At 44.4% G+C, this 20,821-nt stretch overlaps 1 protein-coding gene across 1 annotated transcript in view; it reads left to right on the top strand.

Annotated features, from left to right (window-relative positions):
• LOC133498069 (transmembrane protein 266-like) overlaps window positions 1-20,821 on the top strand; it is a 55,840-nt gene that overhangs the window by 6,831 nt on the left and 28,188 nt on the right. Inside the window, exon 3 of the mRNA XM_061814485.1 lies at window positions 8,582-8,773. Coding sequence (XP_061670469.1) covers window positions 8,582-8,773 — 192 coding nt within the window. The remainder of the gene's footprint in view (window positions 1-8,581; window positions 8,774-20,821) is intronic.

Below are 20,821 nucleotides of genomic sequence, written 5' to 3' on the forward strand. Positions count from 1 at the left end.
TTTTTCACTCTTCGTTAAGCCATCACCTTATTATGGTGGAGGGATTTGTGTGTTACAATGACCCTAAGAACTAAATTGTCATAGGTCTTTACGTCCCTGGCAGGTTCGCCTGTGGCAAACAGGTCTTAGGCAAAGCAAGGCTCAAAAGACCCCTGTGAGGTATACAAGGAATACGTTTTCCCTTGCCCAGATGCAGATCACCGGAGCCCCCTTCTGGAGCTAGGCCTGGATGTAAGGCTTGAAGGCGAGTGCCTGGTGGCCAGGCCTGCACCCATGAGATTCAGCCCAGTGTCACAAAAATGATAACGTGGTTGGCCCTTCTCATGGGATCACCACCTGTGGGAGGGGCCATAGGACCCTGGCCAAGCGTGCCTGGAGTCAAAAGGATCTTGGCGATCCCATCCCTGGTTTCAAAAGCTAGCTCTCTGGATGTGGAATGTCACCTCTATGGCAAGGAAGGAGGTGTGTGAGATTGAGAAATTCCGATTAGATATAATTGGGCTTTCCTCCAAAAATGGCTTGTGCTCTGGTACCAGTCCTCTCGAGTGGTTGGACTCTCTGCCACTCTGGAGTTAGTCCTGGTTAGAGGTGCCAAGCGGGTGTGGGTATACTTATTGCCCATTGGCTCGGTGCCTGTACATTGGGGTTCATCCTGGTGGATGAGGGTGTAGCCTCCCTCTGCTTTCGTGTAGGGGGAAGTGTTCTGGCTGTTGCCTGTCCCTTTGCACCAAACTGCAGTTCAGAGTACCCACTCTTTTTGGATTTCTTGGAGGGGGTACTGGAGAGCACTTCCGCTGGGGACTTCAGCCCTCGCATGGGCCATGACAGTGAGCGCTGGAAGGGCATGATTGGTAGGTATGTCCCCTCCATCTCCTCAAAACCAGTTGTTCTTTTATTGGATTTCTGTAGTCATCACAGACTGTCCATGACAAACGCCATGTTCATGCATAAGGGTGTACATGAATTTAGCAAAAAGAAATCCTCGGCTGTAATTTAATGACTTTCTGGTTGTGCCATTGGACTTGCAGCCACATGTCATGGAGACTCTGGTGAGGGGTTGGGCAGAGCTGCCAACTCATCACAACTTGTGGTCAGTTGGCTCTGACGGTGGGGGAAAATCCCAGTCCGACCTGCCAGGCTCGAATGTATTCTGAGGGTCTGCCAGGAATGTTTAGAAGAATCCCTTCGGTAGGACTTTCAACTCCACCTTTCACCTATGTCCCTTGTGAGAACATTGATTCTGAGTGGACCGTGTTCCACGCCTCCATTGCTGAGGTGGTAGACCGGAGCTATGGCCATAAGGTGGTCGGTGCCCGTTTTGGTGGCAAAACCTGAACCCTTTGGTGGACACCAGCAGTGCGGGATACCGTCAAGCTGAACAATAGGCCTTTTTGTCCTGTGGGACTCCTGCGGTAACTGATGGATACCAGCTGGCTGAGCGGAATGCAGCTTTGGTAGTCACTGTGGGAAAAACTCTGGCTTGGGAGGAGTTCAGTGAACCCATGGAGATCAAACACTGGAAAGCTTAAAAAAAAATTGTAGTCCACCCCCAGAATCGCAGGAAGGGGAAGCAATGTACGTAACAGTAATACTAGGAAATAGTAGGGATGGGGCACTGGTGACATTGATTCGGGATGTTGTGAGTCAGTTGGCAGAATACTTCAAAGGCCTCCTAAATTTCTCTGACACACTTTCCCACAAGGAAGCAGAGTCTGGGATCTGTGAGGCGGGCTCTCGTGTCTTTGGGTTGAGGTCATCGAGGTGCTTGAAAAGCACCACGGCAGTGGATGATATTTGCCCGGATTTCCGAAAGGTTCTGGATGTTGTGGGGCTGTCCTGGTTGGCATGTCTCCAGAGTATCACGTGTACAGCTGGTCAGCACCTTTGGATTGGCAAACTCGGGTGTTGTTTCCAACAAGAGGGGGGTTTCTTAGCCTCCCAGTAAGGTCTATCAATGGACATCATCCCTAGTCCCCTTGTCCCTCTGTCTGTCCCGTAAAACCTTTTTCTGTCTGGCTACATTTTCAATAAACACCAAAATAATTAAAAAGAAATAAAAATAACCAGAGTGAGAATTTAAAATTCTCCTGTTGCACTGCTAGACTGCTTCAGCACAAAGGCATACAGAGCCACCATTCTGCGGGGCCAAGCAGCTGAACAGGACAGGTACAACAAAACAAAAGACAAAAATTGATGGTCTCATTTGATAGTTTTTATTTTTATTATTTTTAGCAAAATCCTAAACTAAAACAGAGTTAATGGCTTCTTAACAACTACACACTTCCTATCCAGAGACTGTGATGACCTTGAACAGTTTTGATCGCTATGATGCAATCAAAAGCCTTTCAGAGTTGATATTATCCCTATGTGTGTGTTTTAATAACTAGCGAGTGCGTGTCTATCCCTCAGTTGCGGATCTGTGTGTCCTTTCCTAAAGGTATTGCTGTCTGTCCGTCTGTCAGTCTGTCCGTCGGATTGCGTGCCTTTCTTCTGAACATTTCAGGTCACTCGGTGCGCCTGTCATCGCAATTCGGAGCCCTCTGGCTTTTGAAGGAGTAATGAGGAGAGAAAGCGGAAAATAATGGATTTGAGACAATGCGCCGCAAATATTTTTGGGGCATGTGAGAATGGAAGATTGGCAAAGGTTGACTTCAATTATTATACTGTACTCCATATACCTACAGTACTCCCTCAAATGGGGGCTGTCCTTACAACAGACGCTACGTCCCAGTTTCAGTAAATGACGGGTGCATAATTCTATTTCCCTTTAGCGAACAACACTGCTAGTACTGTAACTGTACTTACATTATTTACGTTAATAGATGCTGTTGTGCAGACACAGACATTAAAGTCGAACAAGACTGACCAACTGTACATTTAACACATCACAGAAAAGCGTCTTGTTAACAAGCCGGACAATAAATTGAGACATTCTTTCAGCTTGCGGATGATGTGGGCGCCACACCGAACGCTCAACAGTCAATCAAATATGTGCCTTCTCGCATGGCTTCTAAGCAAGGAGAGGAGAATTCCAAGCTCGCTACATCGCGCTGGCGCTCACGGCCTGTAGAGAAGCAACATCCGAGCCAGCGTAATAACCAGCAGCAACAATTTTCCGTCCTTTCAAATTCAGTGGCACAAAGCACAACTGTGACCGCCAAAGGGTGCACCATGAGCGGCTACAGCCCTGCAATTTGCACCGATCCCCCTGGAAGAACTTGTTCCCCTCCTCAACTTCACCCCTAACCCCTTTCCCACGATTTAAGGCCGGTAACTGTAAAGCTGACCACCCTAATGCTGTTGTGCAATACCTCCAGCGGCTTATCTAACTCCCGTCGGCCGGCAATGGGCCGCGGAATGACAAATCCACATTGTACACTTCAATGAAAATGTAGTTTTTCGTGTTGTTTGGCACACTTTCATGGCCAATTGAACACTATACCGCTATAGCAATGGGTTCGAGTTAAAACAAAATTTTCCATCCATTTTCCAGGCCACTTATCCTCACAAGGGTCACACGAGCACCAGAGCCTATCCCAGCTAACTTCAGGCAAAAGGCCCTGAACTGGTTGCCAGTCAGTCGCACGGCACATAGCGACGCCATAGATGGGCGGGAATCGATCCCACGCTGCCTGCACCAAAGTCCTACATGTGTACCCAAAAAAAGACTGGATGGCGCATACACATCGAGCGGTATGTCAATTGGTTGAAGCCAGTTGGCCGCCATCTTGGTACTCCCAAAACATGTGGACGACATGGTTTACAGGTTGGATTGTAGTTAACTCTGCTGTGGTCACTTTGCAAAGTTATGTGCATCCATATTCAGTCCGCATCCATTCTTGTATTCTTTGTTTACATTTGTCTTAATGGTGTTTTTAAAAAAAAATTATTTAGTTTTAAACTCGACTTTAACTTTTCCAGTAACATTAAGGCCTCCCACCTGATAGATGCCCCCTCCCATCTGCAGTTGAGTAAATAAATGCCATTGGAAATGGCCATTTGTGGAAATGCGTGCATTCTATGTGCTATTTTGACTCATTTCAGAGTGAATTGTAGCTGAAATAAACGTGAAAAAGGCTGACTTGAACAGAATGTGGCAGCTCCATCTTTATGGTTCCTCATCATCTCCTTTCATTGCCCTCATCCTTCCCTCTCTCCCGCCATCCATCTTCCCCTTTCCAATCTACACCCCCCTCCCATCCATTTATTACCTCCACTTTTCACATGCAACCCTCCCTGTCTCTTTCAGCGCCATTTCCCCTCTTTTACTGCTCAGAACTCTCCTCTTTTTGTTTGTTGTCCCCCTGAGCTTGTTGCATAACCCCTGACATGCCCCCCACCTCCCTCTCTAGTCCCCCCCCCCCCTCCCTCGCCTGACTTCCTTTGACGTTTGGAGGCGAGTGGGGATCCACTCAGCTGACAAAGGGAGAGGCAATGACGTCACGTCAGACTTGATACACCAGCATCTGCTCTGGTCTAAAAATACGAGACACGCACACACATGCACAGAGTCAGTCTGCGGCCGTGTTCAGCGTTTCTTTCCACCTCCGTGCTCAATTGAGGCGGCCCGGCTTTTGCACTACTGGGTCTTGTAGGCACGCTGGCTTCTGTGCTGCTTGACAACCACTGTGTTAGTCTATTCCATTGTTACGTGAGAGACACTAAAATGGATCAGCGTGCGTGGTGTTTATTCTATAATGGGGATGTAAGACATTTGCAGTCGTTCATCGGTTGACCAGAGTCACCATTTTAAGTCAAGAAACCTACAAGAAATGTTAGCTTAACCTGTTGCTGTGCCCACTCCGGGCGGTGCAGTATTCCACTCCATTGTCTCCTCCTTGCTGCAGTGGCTTCTTGTAATGACGTCACTGCACACCATCCTGAAGAGTAATGTTAGAATTGATTCTATTGCTAGCAGTGTCTTGGCTGGTTTACCAATATTTTATACACCTAAAGAAGATTAACTTTGATCAGTATTGCAATGAAAGAAAGACCAACCTGTAAAAGTCACACACCAGTGTTTCATCAAAATTATTTTGAGCTTTATTTAAAGGTCAAGTGTCATGAAATGGATGATTTTAAGTATGTTATTAATGAAAAAAAAAAAAAAAAAAACAGCAGCCGCTGTGGACCCTTGCCTTTTTTCCCCACAAAATATGATTTTGATGTAGACAGCTTTTTGTAACTCCTGCCATGAAAATCCTCTGCAGGGATTTGTTTTCGACATGATACACGAAGTGACATACGGGACAGGAGCTCCCTCAAGCAGAGTCGTTTGTTTCTATTAGTTTTACCTGTGGGAAGATAGCGCGTTGTTCCTACGTGTTCGCCAAAATGCCGGCTCGTTGCATTGCTGAATATTGCTCGAACCCACGGGAGGATGGATTTACCCTTCATAAGTTTCCAACAGACCTGGTTCATCGTGAAAAATGTATTGCACTTGTGCAGAGGACGAGAGCTTTCTGGGTTCCAAATAACAGGTAGGTGTGTATACAGCTACTAAAAATAATAATGATTTAGGGGGGGACCATGTAATCTGTCTCTCATAACGTAACAAAAGGTCCGCGTACATATGACAGGGGTGCGTGTCGGACGACTTCCGCGTTGGGCTCGCCGGCAAAGGCTTCTGCGTCGTGCCTCGCGGACAAGCAAACTTCGGCTGGGCTGCCTCATACATACTGTCTGAGAGTCTGTTGTTTGTTAGAAGTGATCCGCATATCATCTAAATATGGCTCAAAACGATAGGGTAATATTGCCCCGGTCACTTCATTTGGTTGTGAAATGTTTTCCGTGTCATAAGGGGCGTGTTCGTCTCCGATATTAGGCGCCACAGCGTGTTTTCAATGGCAAATGTCCGGGGTGACGTTACGGACAGTAGATGCAGCCAATATGGCGACCACTTGGATGTCAAATGACACTTCTGCAACTTTGCGCATGGATGATGTGCTCTACGCTCATATTTATTGTTTCATATGGACATTGAAGTGAATAATGTTATGTATTTTTCATTTCAATATCTATTTTAGAATGTTTATAGGGATGACGCTTGACCTTTAAAATAAATTATTAGGTTGACATTGGAGATTAGTATTTATCTTGAATGAATGAATGAATGAATGAATCACATTATTGGGGCCTCAGCATGCCCAACAAATAAACGTGTAGCCGATGTCCTTGTGAAAATGCTTTTTTTTTTTTTTTTTTTTTTTTTTGGCTCCCAAACATGACCCTCCGAAACGCTGAGTAGTACACTTTGCTGTCATGTCTTTCATTACGGGATTCCTGGGTCGACACGAGCAAGAGTTTTGAAGCAGCCATTTTTAGAGAACTCCAGGCTCCCTACTTTGAGCAACTCTGACAAGAGAATTTTACCAATTGAGCCCCAGTCGCAAGCAAGCGCTGTTTCGCAAAGCTTTTTTTTTTTTTTTTTTGTGCAAAAGGCATCTAATGTTGGCCTATGGCTTCAAAGCTTGTTGATCATTTTAAGATTAGCCATGAAAAAGGGCATCCCTTTTTTTTCCCATCCAGTCCAGTTAATTGCTACTTCCACCTTTCATCACATCTTAAATGTTGGCTAGATCTTATTTGTATTTTCTCTAAGGATGCGCTCATAATACTGAACGCATCACAATTTATTTCTCCCCTGGTATAACCTCTTCTCATCTTCTCTGTTCTTCTTGCCGCTTTGTGACGAGGGGCCAGTGCTTTAAAATGCATTAAACAGCGGTCACAAATGTATGCGAGCGCTGCACTTCAAGCAAGACACGCCCCAGTTATTACGGTCCCTCCGAGCGAACGTCGGACCGGCAACTTCTCTGCTGGTGCTAAACTGTATGAGCGCTCAGTCGTTTCGTGGTGCCGAGTGGGTGTTTGCGCGTGACCCTCGGTGACCCAGCGTTGATGCCCCGAGGACACAGCAGTGAATAAGAATGTGTTCTTCATGTTGCCCAGCTGAATAATTAGTCTTTTTCATCTGCGCTGCCGCAGTTTGCCTTGACCTGGCACCATCTTTCACTTCCTTTACTTATCAGCCGCTGCATTAAAAATCTGTATTGATCTCAGTAAATTGTGCAAGAGTCCGTTTTGAGTGCCTTCGTCCGATTTGTATTCATTTATTATTATTTTTGTTTTGGTATTTTGGTTGACTTAAGGGTGGGTCAAGATATTCTTATGCAGTGATGTTCTCTGCTACTATAAACTACAATCATCATAAGCATCCATCCATGTATCAATTTTCTTAGCCGCTAATTCTCACAAGGGTCGCGGGGCATGCTGGAGCCTATCCCAGCTTTCAACGGGCAGGAGGCGGGGTACACCTTGAACTGGTTGCCGGCCAATCGCAGGGCACATGGAGACAAACAACAGTCGCACTCACAATCACACCTAGGGGCAATTTAGAGTGTCCAGTTAATGTTGCATGTTTTGGGGAGGTGGGAGGAAACTGGAGTGCCCGGAGAAAACCCACGCAGGCACAAAGAGAACATGCAATCTCTACAGAGGTCCTCAGAACTGTGGCTTCCAGCTGCCCACCGTGCCGCCTCATTGTACAAATATATTTTTTAAAATCACATTACATTACATTAGACTGAGTTGACAGGTTATGTTTTCACTGTTGGTTAGTTAGTTAGTTAGTTAGTTACCCAAGTAGAAGGTTTGCAAATTCACTAGTTGAGTAGTTCATCGTTCTGTCATGTTGGTAAGTTCAGTGGTTGGTTGGTTCGTCAATCAGTTGGTTAATTAATTACCAGGTGGGTAACTTGTGTTAGTCAGTCAGCTAGTTATTTTGTTTATTTTTTAATGAGTCAGTCATTTGCTTTAGAAGAGTATCCGCCAGGATGAAGGGCAAAGTTTATGAAACAGTGGTGTGGCCGGCCATGATGTACGGATTAGAGACGGTGGCACTGAAGAAACAACAGGAAGCAGAACTTGAGGTAGTAGAAATGAAGACGTTGAGGTTCTCGCTTGGAGTGAACAGGTTGGATACGATTAGAAATGAGTTCATTAGAGGGACAGCCAAAGTTAGATGCTTTGGAGACCAGGTTAGAGAGAGCAGACTTAGGAGGTTTGGACATGTCCAGAGGCGAGAGAGTGAGTATGTTGGTAGAAGCGTGCTGAGGATGGAGCTGCCAGGCAAAAGAGCGAGAGGAAGACCAAAGAGAATGTTGATGGATGTTGTGAGGGATGACATGAGGACGGTTGGGGTGAGAGAGGAAGATGCACGAGATAGGCTAAGATGGAAAAAGATGACACGCTGTGGCGACCCCTAACGGGACAAGCTGAAAGAAGAAGAAGAAGAAGTCATTTGCTTCTCCATTAGTCTTTTTTATTTTTTGGTCAGTTAAATAGTCAGGTGACAGCCCATTTTTCAGTACATCATTTAATTGGTCAATTCTTCACTTAGTTCTTCAGTTGGTCAGTTCGCAGAATTGCTATATGTAAAAATATGACCCTGACCCATTTCACAAATGTTTGTGGAGCGGTGCCGCACGGGCCAAGGAGCAATGCATTTAACTTTCATCACTGCTTGTTGCAATGTGTCCAATGTGTCTCCCTTTTTTTTTTTTTGCGGGTGGTTTTCTAGGGACGTGGAGACTGCAACCCTGTCAGACTTGGAGGTCATCTCCAAGCAGGTGGACGATGAGAACCAATGCTTGGCACCTCCGGTCCAGCTAGTGAGCTTTGGCTACCGAGACCTTCCCCTCGCAGCGCTGGACCTCTCGCTGGCCGGCTCGCAGCTCCTTTCCAACACTGACGAAGATGAAACCAGGGAAGGGTGAGTACAGTGATGAGTTTAAACCGATGACACACTGGACGTATTTTTTTCCCCTGACTATTTTGATATGACTTGGAAGTGTTCTTTGTTGTTGTGACATATACACTAACAGTCTTCGTCAAACTAATGGATTACTGCACACTGAGAGATATTTGATCATCGTGAAAAGCTTCATCCAACTTCGTCTTCATCCAACTTTTTTTGTCATGCTGACTTCAAGTCTGTCCCTTTTAATCATCACGCTTTTTCTCCGTTATGTTAAGGCTGGTTGCACATCAGGTTCTCACTCTTTTCCTCGCACTTCTTAGAGATTGCGAAAAAGGAATGTCAGTATTTAATATAGGATCACAAATATTCATTTTTGTTCTATAAATTAGCAAGCTTGAGAGACATCCTTTTGAGTTTTTTGACAAGATTTTCTCCGTTTCCACATCAGTAGATACGATTAATCGATTCAAACGAATGGAACGATCGCATTGTAAGTGGGAGGTCGGTGGTGCTGTACGCCACCTCTTCTGTTCAGGGACAATCTTTGCATCTACATGTTGATGGCTTCTCTCAATTCTCTTTCAAACCATCTGTCTTCCTTGTCCAGAATATGCACATTTGTGTCCTCAAAAGTGCCGTTTCTCTTAGAGGTGCAGGTGTGACATTCGTCTGCGTAGTTGTTGCTTGCTTTCCCCACTGCATGTATCTGTGGTTGACATTCTTGGTCGTCTTCGATAAGAACAGCTTTGTATTTGCCCGGCTAAACATCTTGTTATGACGCGTTCCTCCTTGTGTTGTTTAGTTCCAGTTTATTAATTAATTTATTTTTTGTGCCGGGGAATGCTACTGGGAAACACGACTGTGTCTACAGCGCTGAATTATGCATGCAGCATTTCCTGTTGTAGCTTCACCAGTAAAACACCTGCAAGGCAATGTTTCGTAAACGAGCGCCACTTTAAAGGCACGGGTCGGACGTGGGTTATAGCGGCAGTAATTCAACTTACGCTGCTTACTTCCTTGTCAGGGGTGCGTGAACAATAGTTAATTAAGTAAGCCTTCATAATCGTACAAATGTCTCGCAGCATAATCAATAGCATTTTAGTAACTATATCGCAAGCTAATCAGATTAATATCAAGTGGAAAATGTTCCATTGATTTTTTTTTTTTTTTTTTTTTTTTAAGTCCTTCATGTTTTTATTGTCATAGCCTTCTCCTGTAGATGCTGCTTACAAAGATTTTATTTTTGTAAAGGTTTGGTTACTGCCACAATGGACACAATTCTCAACAATCAATTGATTAATCAATTATTATGCAAATCACTTCCATCCATCCATCCATCCATCCATCCATCCATCCATTTTCTTTGCCGCTTAGCCTCACAAGGGTCGGGGGGAGTGCTGGAGCCTATCCCAGTTGTTAACGGGCAGGAGGCGGGGTACACACTGAACTGGTTGCCAGCCAATCGCAAGGCACGTAGAGTCAAACAAACAATCACACTCACAATCACACCTCGGGGCAATTTAGAGTGTCCAATTAATGTTGCATGTTTTGGGGATGTGGGAGGAAACCGGACTGCCCAGAGGAGAACCACGCAGGCATGGGGAGAACATGCAAACTCCACACAGGTGGGTCCGGGATTGAACCCGGGACCTCGGAACTGTGACGCCAAGGCTTTCGAGCAGATCCATAGTGCCACCATGCAAATAACTTATTTATATAAAATGCATGTGGTAAATATTTACTTTGAACACGTTATTGGAGTCAGTTGACATGAGTCCAACAACAAGCATCTGTCTTCAATGTTAGAAAACCTCACAACTGAGCCACATCATTATCATAAGTGGCGTGCGGCGAGTGTGTCTCGGTCACCACGGTGACCTCTTGGACACAATTCTGGTTTATTGTGTAGATTTCAGCACCGCCGGGACCCCGTCTGCTAATTACACAATCAATAGAGCAGCCTTGAGCGCAGCAGGCTGTTAGTCTCCTTAAACGACTATAATAAGCACCGCGGTTGTCCACCTTCATCATGGTTTACGACGAGGTTCATTCTTGCAGGTTAGTGCCGGTGCTGGGGGAACGTTGTAAAGTCTTGTTGGACCATAACAGTGTAATTACATAGGGTGTGAGATGAAAATCAGGTGCAACCTCTCTCCGCTGTGCATAAGGATGACCGTGGTTATTTTGGCGAGGAGGATGCATCGACGAAATGATACGCGACAGCAGACTCGAAGTGCCGGTGCAGCAACTCCGTACACCGGTTGACTAACATGCATGTGATATGATGTTCATTTACCAGGAAGTTCGATAGAAACACAGAGATTGAAATTACTTGTCCTGAGATCACTTAGAACGACACAGGTTATACTAACACAAGGGTGCTCAATGCGTCGATCGCGATTGAGCAGTCGACTGCTTTATAGTTTCGGTCGATCGCGAAGGCGTGCCGAGAAAAAAAAGACATCAGCCGTATTTTTTTTTAACTTTAGCTGACCATGCATGTGCAAACAAAAGAAGACAAAAACATATCACTTTCATACGGAATGTGAGGCGGACTTTTTTTTCCACAATGTCATTTTCGAACTGCGTTTGTCTCATCTGGGTAAGTTGTGAAATGTGGAATGGCACCTTTGAACTCTTCATGGAAAATATGACACCAACATTCCGCCGAAAAGCAGGTTGGGAATGAAAAAAGGGAACGAACTAAAATCCCAACCGACCGCGCAGCAGTCACTTTTCACACAATTTAGTTCAACAGCGAAAGCCGCCACCGAAGCATCGTTTCCGGATTCGTCACATCACACGTAAAGAGGCATAGCTGACTCGTTGTTCTGATCTTTTAAAAATAAGGCGGAAATATCTGCAGCTGTAAAGGAGTACAGGTACATGGCGCTGTGAAGCCATGGCTGATGCGTGGAAGGACATCGGAGATTGTGAGTGTTTCTCACTGCAGTTGGATGAATCCACTTTCATTCGTATGGTGTTTAGTGATTATCAACATGAACTCAGATGGTTACAAAAAATGTTCAAAGTTAATTATGTTGTGTAATATTGGCTCATGCGGTTATGCAAGACACAATGTAGGGCTACCTAACCCTAATGCAAGTCCAAATGGCCGTGGGACCAAACTCTATAAACTACAATGAAAAATCTCATTTTGTATAATTAAAACATGTACATGCATGTATGTACTAATAATAAAATCTCAAATATATGTGTTAACCCATTATGGAAAGGTTGATATTAGTAGTTACAAGTTGTCAAATCAGCATATTCCCACCACTAAGCGGTCAAACCTGTTGAACCATGACGGCGTTTTATCGACAGTGTGTCACAAGCAGAAGTTGTGTAGCAGGCGAGCATCTAAGAGAGAGACTGGTTGCCGAGCTCACTTTCAGGGAAATGGGGCAGAGAAAAGATTTTTTTTCCCCCCTTTTACGGCATTGTAGGATGATGAAGTGCATTTGAGCCGAGCCTCGACATCGGTGGCGGCGAAGCAATCCACAGCTGTAAAAATGAAAATGTATAGGAGATGGAATGTTAGTGGCTCCACTGACCCAGGCTGAGAAAGCAGATTGCGCATTTCCACTCGCTCTGGAGTGTGTGCAAATGTCAGCAAAACTTATTTAACAAAGTTGAAACCGAGGCAAACTTTGACTTTCTCCTCCGTGGTAGTGTGTTTAATCTTAAAGTCTCACTGTGTCTTATTAGTCAGTAATAAACGATTTTATAAGAGCCGTTTGTAATGTGAGTTGCTCACGCTGCACGTTAAGTTTGTTGACGTTCTACTTAAATCTCGTACGTGTCAGTAGCATGCATTTCAAACGACATTTTTGGCTGTCCGTGCAATTGATATGCTAATAATAGTAAAATGCGAACAACAAAGGAACATGCTTCCCTTATTATATGTGACTAACATTCTATTGGCAATTATTTTGCACAGTCTCTTCCAAGTATAAGTATTTCAAATGCACAAAACATGTACCGTATTTTCCGGACTATAAGGCGCACCACATTATAAGGCGTACCGCCAATGAATGGCATATTTTAAAACTTTTTCCACATATAAGGCACACCGGATTATAAGGCGCATAGAATAGACTCTACAGTAGAGGCCGGGGTTACGTTATGCATCCATTAGATGGAGATGCACTAAAGGCTCACTATTGATCCATATATAAGGCGCACCGGATTATAAGGCGCACCGTCAGCTTTTGAGAAAATTAAAGGCTTTTAGGTGCGCAGTATAGTGTGGAAAATACGGTAGCATATGTATAGGCTTTATCCACTGATTGGCAGGTTATTATTATGATTTTAAAAAACCAGCTTCACCAATTTCCATTTTGTCAGTGGATGATTGAGCATTGTACCCATTTGAAATCCGGTGGTCTTGTTAGAAGAGTCAACCCGGGAAACAAAATGTGATCATAACGTCATAACTTAACTGCCGGAGTTCAAGTGCCGTCCAGGGGTCGAAATTGATTAAAAATAAGGACATCGATTGCTGCGGCACTTAAAGGTGATTTTACAAGTCACAAAGGAGACAAGGGACACAAAGAGTGAAGAATCAGAAGCTAGAAATAGAGAACCTTGAAGAGAAAACCAGCAGGTGATTTTTTTTTTTCTTGTCAATTGAAATGTGCGACATTATCTCGTGTATGTAGATCACAAGATCAAAGTAAAATCAATCCCAACAAATCAGGCACCAAAAAACGGATGGAGACGCAAACCCAAATATTGAGCCAGCAGTTTAACTTGGTGTGATTCTGGTCCCTTCTTGATACAGTGCTCGCACCTTTGGTCAACAGTTTGTGTGATTGATTTGACACCAATTTAAAATATCTTGATTTGGTGCAGACCACACTGTTCTCTCAGTATGTTTCCCAATGAACTCGGTGGTGTTTGGTCGAAGTGAGAAAGCAATCCGGCATCGATCCCATCCAACTGACAAATGGCCCAGCCGGGTACGACCTTAAAGGACATAATGGTGATAAAACTACAGGTAGTAAACACATGAAACTGATGATTTAGCCTGGAATTGCACACAATTCTTACTATTTGACTTTGTGCAAGTTAACTATATCTTACAAGTGTCAAACTCAAGACTCGGCGGCCGCATCTGGCCCACTACATCATTTTATGTGAAAGCAAATAATATGTCAACTTTCATGATTCTAGCTAAAATCTTCTCCCTATTTTCAAATTGTCTGACTCTCTATTTACATTTACTGTACACCAGAAACACCCACGTAAACTACACAAAAAATAGCTACAATACAGAACTAAACTAAAAGGTAAAAATAAAATATCGTAATTCCCGGCCTACAGAGCGCACCTGGTTACAAGCCTCACCAAGTACGTTTGTAAAGGAAATACCATTTGGTACATATGTACGCCGCATCTGTGTCAAAGCTGCAAGTGCCCACATTGAAACACAAGGAAAGAAAAAGAAAAGACAGTACACAGAAAGAGTTTAACACTAGTGCTAATGCTAACGCCGCGCTAACGCGAGTGCTAACGCTCGCGCCGCATTAAAGCTAGCGTTAATGCTAACAGGGCAGGTTAAAATAAAATTTATTGGTAAATATCACTGAGACACACCAGTAACACAGCAGCAACACGCTAGCACAGCGCTAACACTAGCGCAGCGCTAACTGGTTCTGGTAAAAGTCACTTCCTCGGCACATATATTCCACTGGGTCTCATTCTTAACTTTTCTGCTTGAGTGCACCCTTGTGGCCGTTAGAAAAAAATACACAAATTAGCCGCATCACCGCAAAAACAGCAAGGTTGAAAGCGTGTGAAAAAAATCGCGGCTTGTAGGGCGGAAATTACGGTAGTCAACATTTCATACTGTTTACTTGGCCTCAATCTTTGCCCCATCGATTTAAATGCAGGTAAACATTTGACTGACAATTGTCAGCAATCATATATTGAATGGACTGCACACTTTTAATGCATCATATTTTTACCTAGTTAATAGTCTGGGATTTTGATGTTTTTTTCAAGTTATTATTTTGGAATTGTGGATACAGTATGCCATCTATCATGGACAATGGGGGTCACCAAACTTTCCAGATGAAGTTTTTTAATTAAGACCAATATTGCTACGCGTTATCAGGTTTGTTTCATTCAATAATGTGGAGCCCAAACATTCTTCCCGTTGACATTTTCCCGCCAATAAGAGAAGAGAATTTGCTCACATGGTCTTTTTATCATACCGGACCATAAAAGGTCAAATGCAGGTGTGAAATTACGCTTCGTGCCATTGAAGTTGCGCATGAGCGCCCAATAAAAAAAAAAAAAAATGGCGCCATCGCTGTTTGCATCTAATGTAAAGCTGCTGTGCGTTTTATGGCGGAGAAGCGAGCGGAGGGGATTAATCACGACGAGATGCCTGGGCGGCGAGCTGCCGCGGCGTGATGAAGCACCTCCTGTCAGCCGCGTTTGCATATCATAGCCGCTAGCATTGTGAAGGTGGAGCTGACCTTACCGCTATCTCTCACGCCGTACCCCGGCGCCAAAATGAGCACGGCATCCGCGTGCACCCGCCGACGGAACGCCGGCAAATGTATTTATAAACCGAGCGTGAGCAAAGAAAAAAAAAGCGGGTCTGTGTGGCGGTGGTTATCTAATCCTCTGTAATCATGCTTCACTTCATATTCCAATTTATCCTGGGCTGTCACACCTCATTAGGAGCAACGGCGTTCCTTCATTGATGTCTCTGTATGTTTAGAGAGGCTCCCTTTGCCACTTTTGTTATTTATTTTTATAAATTCAACTGTGTTTTTGCTCCCCGTTATCCTTTTTCCTTCCCATTATCACGTCGAAGCCTCTGGTAGCACCTGATAACTGGCTGCAAATCTTGTTCCGCTCACTTGTCGCCCCGTCTCATCAATCAGCGGCTCCCCGGTCGTCAGGCCCGAGGGAGCCTCCGAGTTGCGCTTGGAGGGTTCGGTTAACCGCGTTGTCGCTCCAATCGGGAGAGGAGCGGGTGCCGTTGAGGGAGGTGGTTAGTTGGAGCTAGTATCGAGGGCCAATTGCAGTGTTAGCAGTTTTGGCGCCATGGTGAGTAAAATGTACTTATTAATAGAGTTGGGTCCATCCATCTTCCTGTCTAGGAGAAAATGATTCGAGGACCAAGGTGGGGTGGGCTTCTGTTCACCACTTTTATGGGCGCCCACTCTCCCCCACAGTGGGAAAGCCTCTTTTATTTTTCTTTGCAGGTTTCCTTTCAATACTTTTTTGCTTCTTAGCTGATAGAGCTACCGAGATTCAGCCTTTTTTAATGGTTGACTGATAGAACAGTGGTACGGTGGATTCAGCTGGAAAGTGTTGGCCTCGCAGTTCTGAGGTCCCGGGTTCGATCCTGGACCCGCCTGTGTGGAGTTTGCATGTTTCCCCCCGTGCCTGTGTGGGTTTTCTCCGGGCACTCCGGTTTCCTCCCACATCCCAAAAACATGGGACATTAATTGGACACTCTAAATTGCCCCTAGGTTTGATTGTGAGTGCAGCTGTTGTCTGTCTCTGCCCTGCGATTGGCTGGCAAGCAGTTCAAGGTGTACCCCGCTTCCTCCTCATTGACAGCTAGGATAGACTCCAGCACTCCTGCGACCCTTGTGAGGATAAGCCGCTAAAAAAATTGATGAATGCACATTTGCCAATATTATCTTTGTGTTCCATCAAAATACCAAATTTGCAAACAGCTGCTTTTACTTTGGAAAACAATAATCACATTTTTTTGCCCATTTTCTGGCATGTTACAGACCAAACCAGTAAGTAAATCATAATCAATTTATGTTTGTGCATTTTCTGCACTGTCAATTTGAAAAAAAAAAAAAGTCCCACTTTTAATAAAATGATGGAAATTTTATAGTAGTATTTCATTCGATTAATAAAAAAAAGAATCAACAGATTAATTATTAAAACAATTGTGATGTTGCAGATGATAAAAAACATGGAAATCAATAATTTAATAGAATGTGTATAATTCAACAGTTTGCGCATTATGATTTCATGCTGCCATCCAATTAATTGTGTTGCTCCTTCTTGTTGGCCCGCCTTGCTCAACAGGACACAGTATATTTTAATTATATATTAATATTATATATATATAATATTATATATATATATATATATATATATATATATATATTTTTTTTTTACCTGCGTACGTGGGATAATGTAAGTATTCCTAGGATTGCTTACAATAAAAAGAGAGCCATGCCACTAAAATGTATGATCACACCACAAAAAATGTCCAAGTTTAGGATCTTTGTTGCTAGTCTAGTTAGCATCCATCCCTCCCCGGGACGCCTTCCTGGCTCAACTCGAGCACACCTGAGCCGTGGCATGATGTCACCTTCCGTCCCGTCGGAGAGGTTTGCGCCTGCCAGACGCCGCCACGGCAGCATATGCTGCTGACGCGGCGCTTCTAAATCAGCAAAGGGTCCAGATGGTTTTTCTAAACGTGACGTGAGCAAGGGTATAAAAGAGGAAAGTTCATCTTTGCCACCCACCAACAGATTTGGGCCGAAGGTCGGAAAATCCAATTTTAGAAACAACTCCGCTGGTCGAGGGCGAATGCTGCGTATCTTTGAGTGTTTGCTTGTTTAGCATGTCCGTTGAAATCTTTTTGTCAAAGTGCCACGTGAAGGTCAAACTAACTCATCACCATCATTTCTACTTTGAAATGCTTTGTTGAAGGAGAGACAGAAGGGGAGTCTTGCTCGTCGGAATAACACGTTCTCAGAGGCCTCTCACCCGGTCGAGTCGATTTTGCCGGCTTTAATTAGCCGGTACAGGAAGTTGTCTGAAGTGGCGACCAGGGAGTGACTGGCCGTGTTATCTCCCAGGCTCCCTAATTCCCCCCCGCTGCAGGGACGGCGGCTGGCAGGATTGGCCGACCGGCTTAATGTTCAGTTTTTTCATTGAATGTCTTCCTTTCCGGAACTCGTTAACACCAGCACTAGGTACATCTGTACATCCATCCGTTTTCTTTGCCGCTTATCCTCACGAGGGTCGTGGGGAGTGCTGGAGCCTATCCCAAGTGTCAACAGGCAGGAGGCGGGGTACACCCTGAACCGGTCGCCAGCCAATCGCAGGGCACATCTAGACAAACAGCCGTACTCACAATCACACCAAGGGGCAATTTAGAGTGTCCAATTAATGTTGCATGTTTTTGGGATATGGGAGGAAACCGGAGTGCCCGGAGAAAACCCACGCAGGCACGGGGAGAACATGCCAACTCCACATAGGCGGGTCCGGGATTGAACCCAGGACCTCAGGACTGTGAGGCCAATGCTTTACGCCACATCTGAACAATCGATCTATTTTTATTTTAGTTGTAACAAATTACCAATGGGTTAAAAAAACAACACTTAATCCAAGTTTTCATACACAATGTGGTTTAGGTTCTTTATAAAAGTGGAATATTTTTTTTCACAACACAGTCCTTTGCTCTGTTTGGTTTTCTAGCAATTTTCTGTACCGCTTAATGCATCAGTAATCATTTTGATTTTGCGCAGTGGTGACATTATGATTCCCAATAACCCAGGTGACTTTTCCCCGGTACCAAATAGTCCGCGGGCCGGTGCAGAGCTTGATATCCTTTTTGTTCTGCGAGGAGCCGTCATGTTAAAGATTTCGTCATTTGAGGAGAAGTTTACTAATTTTGAGGAGAAATATTTTTTTCAGGTTAATCTCACGGACTCGAAGCATGGATTTTATTAAATAATAAAAATCCAACAATATAACGGGGGAGTTGAATGTAGGGCTGCAACTAATGAATATTTTAGTGCTTGAGTATCCTACTGAACATTCTACACTGTAAAAAATTATTTTGGAGAGTGGTGAATATGAAAATCATCTAAACCTTACATTTATTAAAGTAAGATAAAAATTTGGGTAATATGGCAAAACAGTTTGACAACAGTAAAAAGTGTTGGTAGTGAATCAGCACAAAAGCAAACAAAATGACAAAAAAAAAGGCACTATATGGTCAAACAAGCTTCGCTAAATGATGATTATTACTTAGACATGTTCCTGCTTGTCTTATGATTGAGTCAGATAAGGTTTCCAGGCCATATGTGCATTTTGTTTCATAACACAGATCTACGGATAAAAATGATTTCTCAGACAAGCAGCTCACCGATTGGCCAGTTGAGTCACTTGCTCCCACACTTGTTTTGAAAGACTTGGTACTGGCAAAATAAGCTCAATAGGCAGACCTGCACCAATGCAGCCCTATGGGGGCACAAACCAGTGCAATCTGTAGGCCGGTCCCAAGCCCGGATAAATGCAGAGGGTTGCGTCAGGAAGGGCATCCGGCGTAAAAACTGTGCCAAACAAATATGAGCGTTCATCTAAAGAATCCCATACCGGATCGGTCGTGGCCCGGGTTAACAACGCCCGCCCCTGGCACTGCTAACCTACAGGGCGTCGGTGGAAATTCAGCTACTGTGGGTCGAAGACAAAGAAGAGAGGAAACCGGATCCAGCGTCAGAAGAAAAAGAGGAATGCACAGAGCCTACAACTGAGTGTAGGGACTTTGAATGTTGGGACTATGACAGGAAAAGCACAGGAGTTGGTTGACATGATGATTAGGAGAAAGGTTGATATTCTGTGCATCCAAGAGAGCAGGTGGAAAGGTAGTAAGGCTAGAAGTTTGGGACCAGGGTTTAAATTATTCTACCACGGAGTAGATGGGAAGAGAAATGGAGTAGGGGTTATTTTAAAGGAAGAGCTGGCTAAGAATGTCTTGGAGGTAAAAGAGTATCAGATCGAGTGATGAGACTAAAATTTGAAATTGAGGGTGTTATGTATAATGTGGTTAGCGGCTATGCACCACAGGTAGGATGTGACCTAGAGTTGAAAGAGAAATTCTGGAAGGAACTAGATGAAGTAGTTCTGAGCATCCCAGACAGCGAGAGAGTTGTGATTGGTGCAGATTGTAATGGACATATTGGTAAAGGAAACAGGGGCGATGAAGAAGTGATGGGTAAGTACGGCATCCAGGAAAGGAACTTTGAATGGCAGAGGGTGGTGGACTTTGCAAAAAGGATGGAGATGGCTGTAGTGAACACTTATTTCCAAAAGAGGGAGGAACATATAGTGACCTACAAGAGCGGAGGTAGAACCACGCAGGTAGATTATATTTTGTGCAGACGATGTAATCTGAAGGAGGTTACTGACTGTAAAGTAGTAGTAGGGGAGAGTGTAGCTCGACAGCATAGGATGGTAGTATGTAGGATGATTCTGGTGGTGGGTAGGAAGATGAAGAAGACAAAGGTAGAGCAGAGAACCATGTGGTGGAAGCTGAGAAAGGAAGAATGTCGTGCGGCCTTCCGGAAAGAGGTGAGACAGGCTCTCGATGGACAACCGAAGCTCCGGAAGACTGGACGACGACAGCCAAGGTGATCAGAGAGACAGGCAGGAGAGTACTTGGTGTGTCATCTGGTAGGAAAGGGGAGAAGGAGACTTGGTGGTGGAACCCCAAAATACAGGGAGTCATACAAGGAAAGAGATTAGCGAAGAAGAAGTGGGATACTGAGAGGACTGAGGAGAGGCGAAAGGAGTACATCGAGATGCGACGTAGGGCAAAGGTAGAGGTGGCAAAGGCTAAACAAGAGGCATATGAAGACATGTACACCAGGTTGGACACGAAAGAAGGAGAAAAGTCTCTACAGGTTGGCCAGACAGAGGGATAGAGATGGGAAGGATGTGCAGCAGGTAAGGGTGATTAAGGATAGAGATGGAAATTGTTGACTGGTGCCGGTAGTGTACTAAATAGATGGAAAGAATACTTTGAGAAGTTGATGAATGAAGAAAATGAGAGAGAAGGAAGAGTTGAAGAGGCAAGAGTGAAGGACCAGGAAGTGGAAATGATTACTAAGGGGGAAGTCAGAAAGGCACTACAAAGGATGAAAAATGGAAAGGCAGTTGGTCCTGATGACATGCCGGTAGAGGTATGGAAGCAATTTGGAGAGATGGCTATGGAGTTTTTGACCAACTTATTCAACAGAATACTAGCGGCGAAAAGATGCCTGAAGAATGGAGGAA

This window comes from Syngnathoides biaculeatus, chromosome 3, assembly GCF_019802595.1.
Source record: "Syngnathoides biaculeatus isolate LvHL_M chromosome 3, ASM1980259v1, whole genome shotgun sequence".
Taxonomy (NCBI): Eukaryota; Metazoa; Chordata; class Actinopteri; order Syngnathiformes; family Syngnathidae; genus Syngnathoides; species Syngnathoides biaculeatus.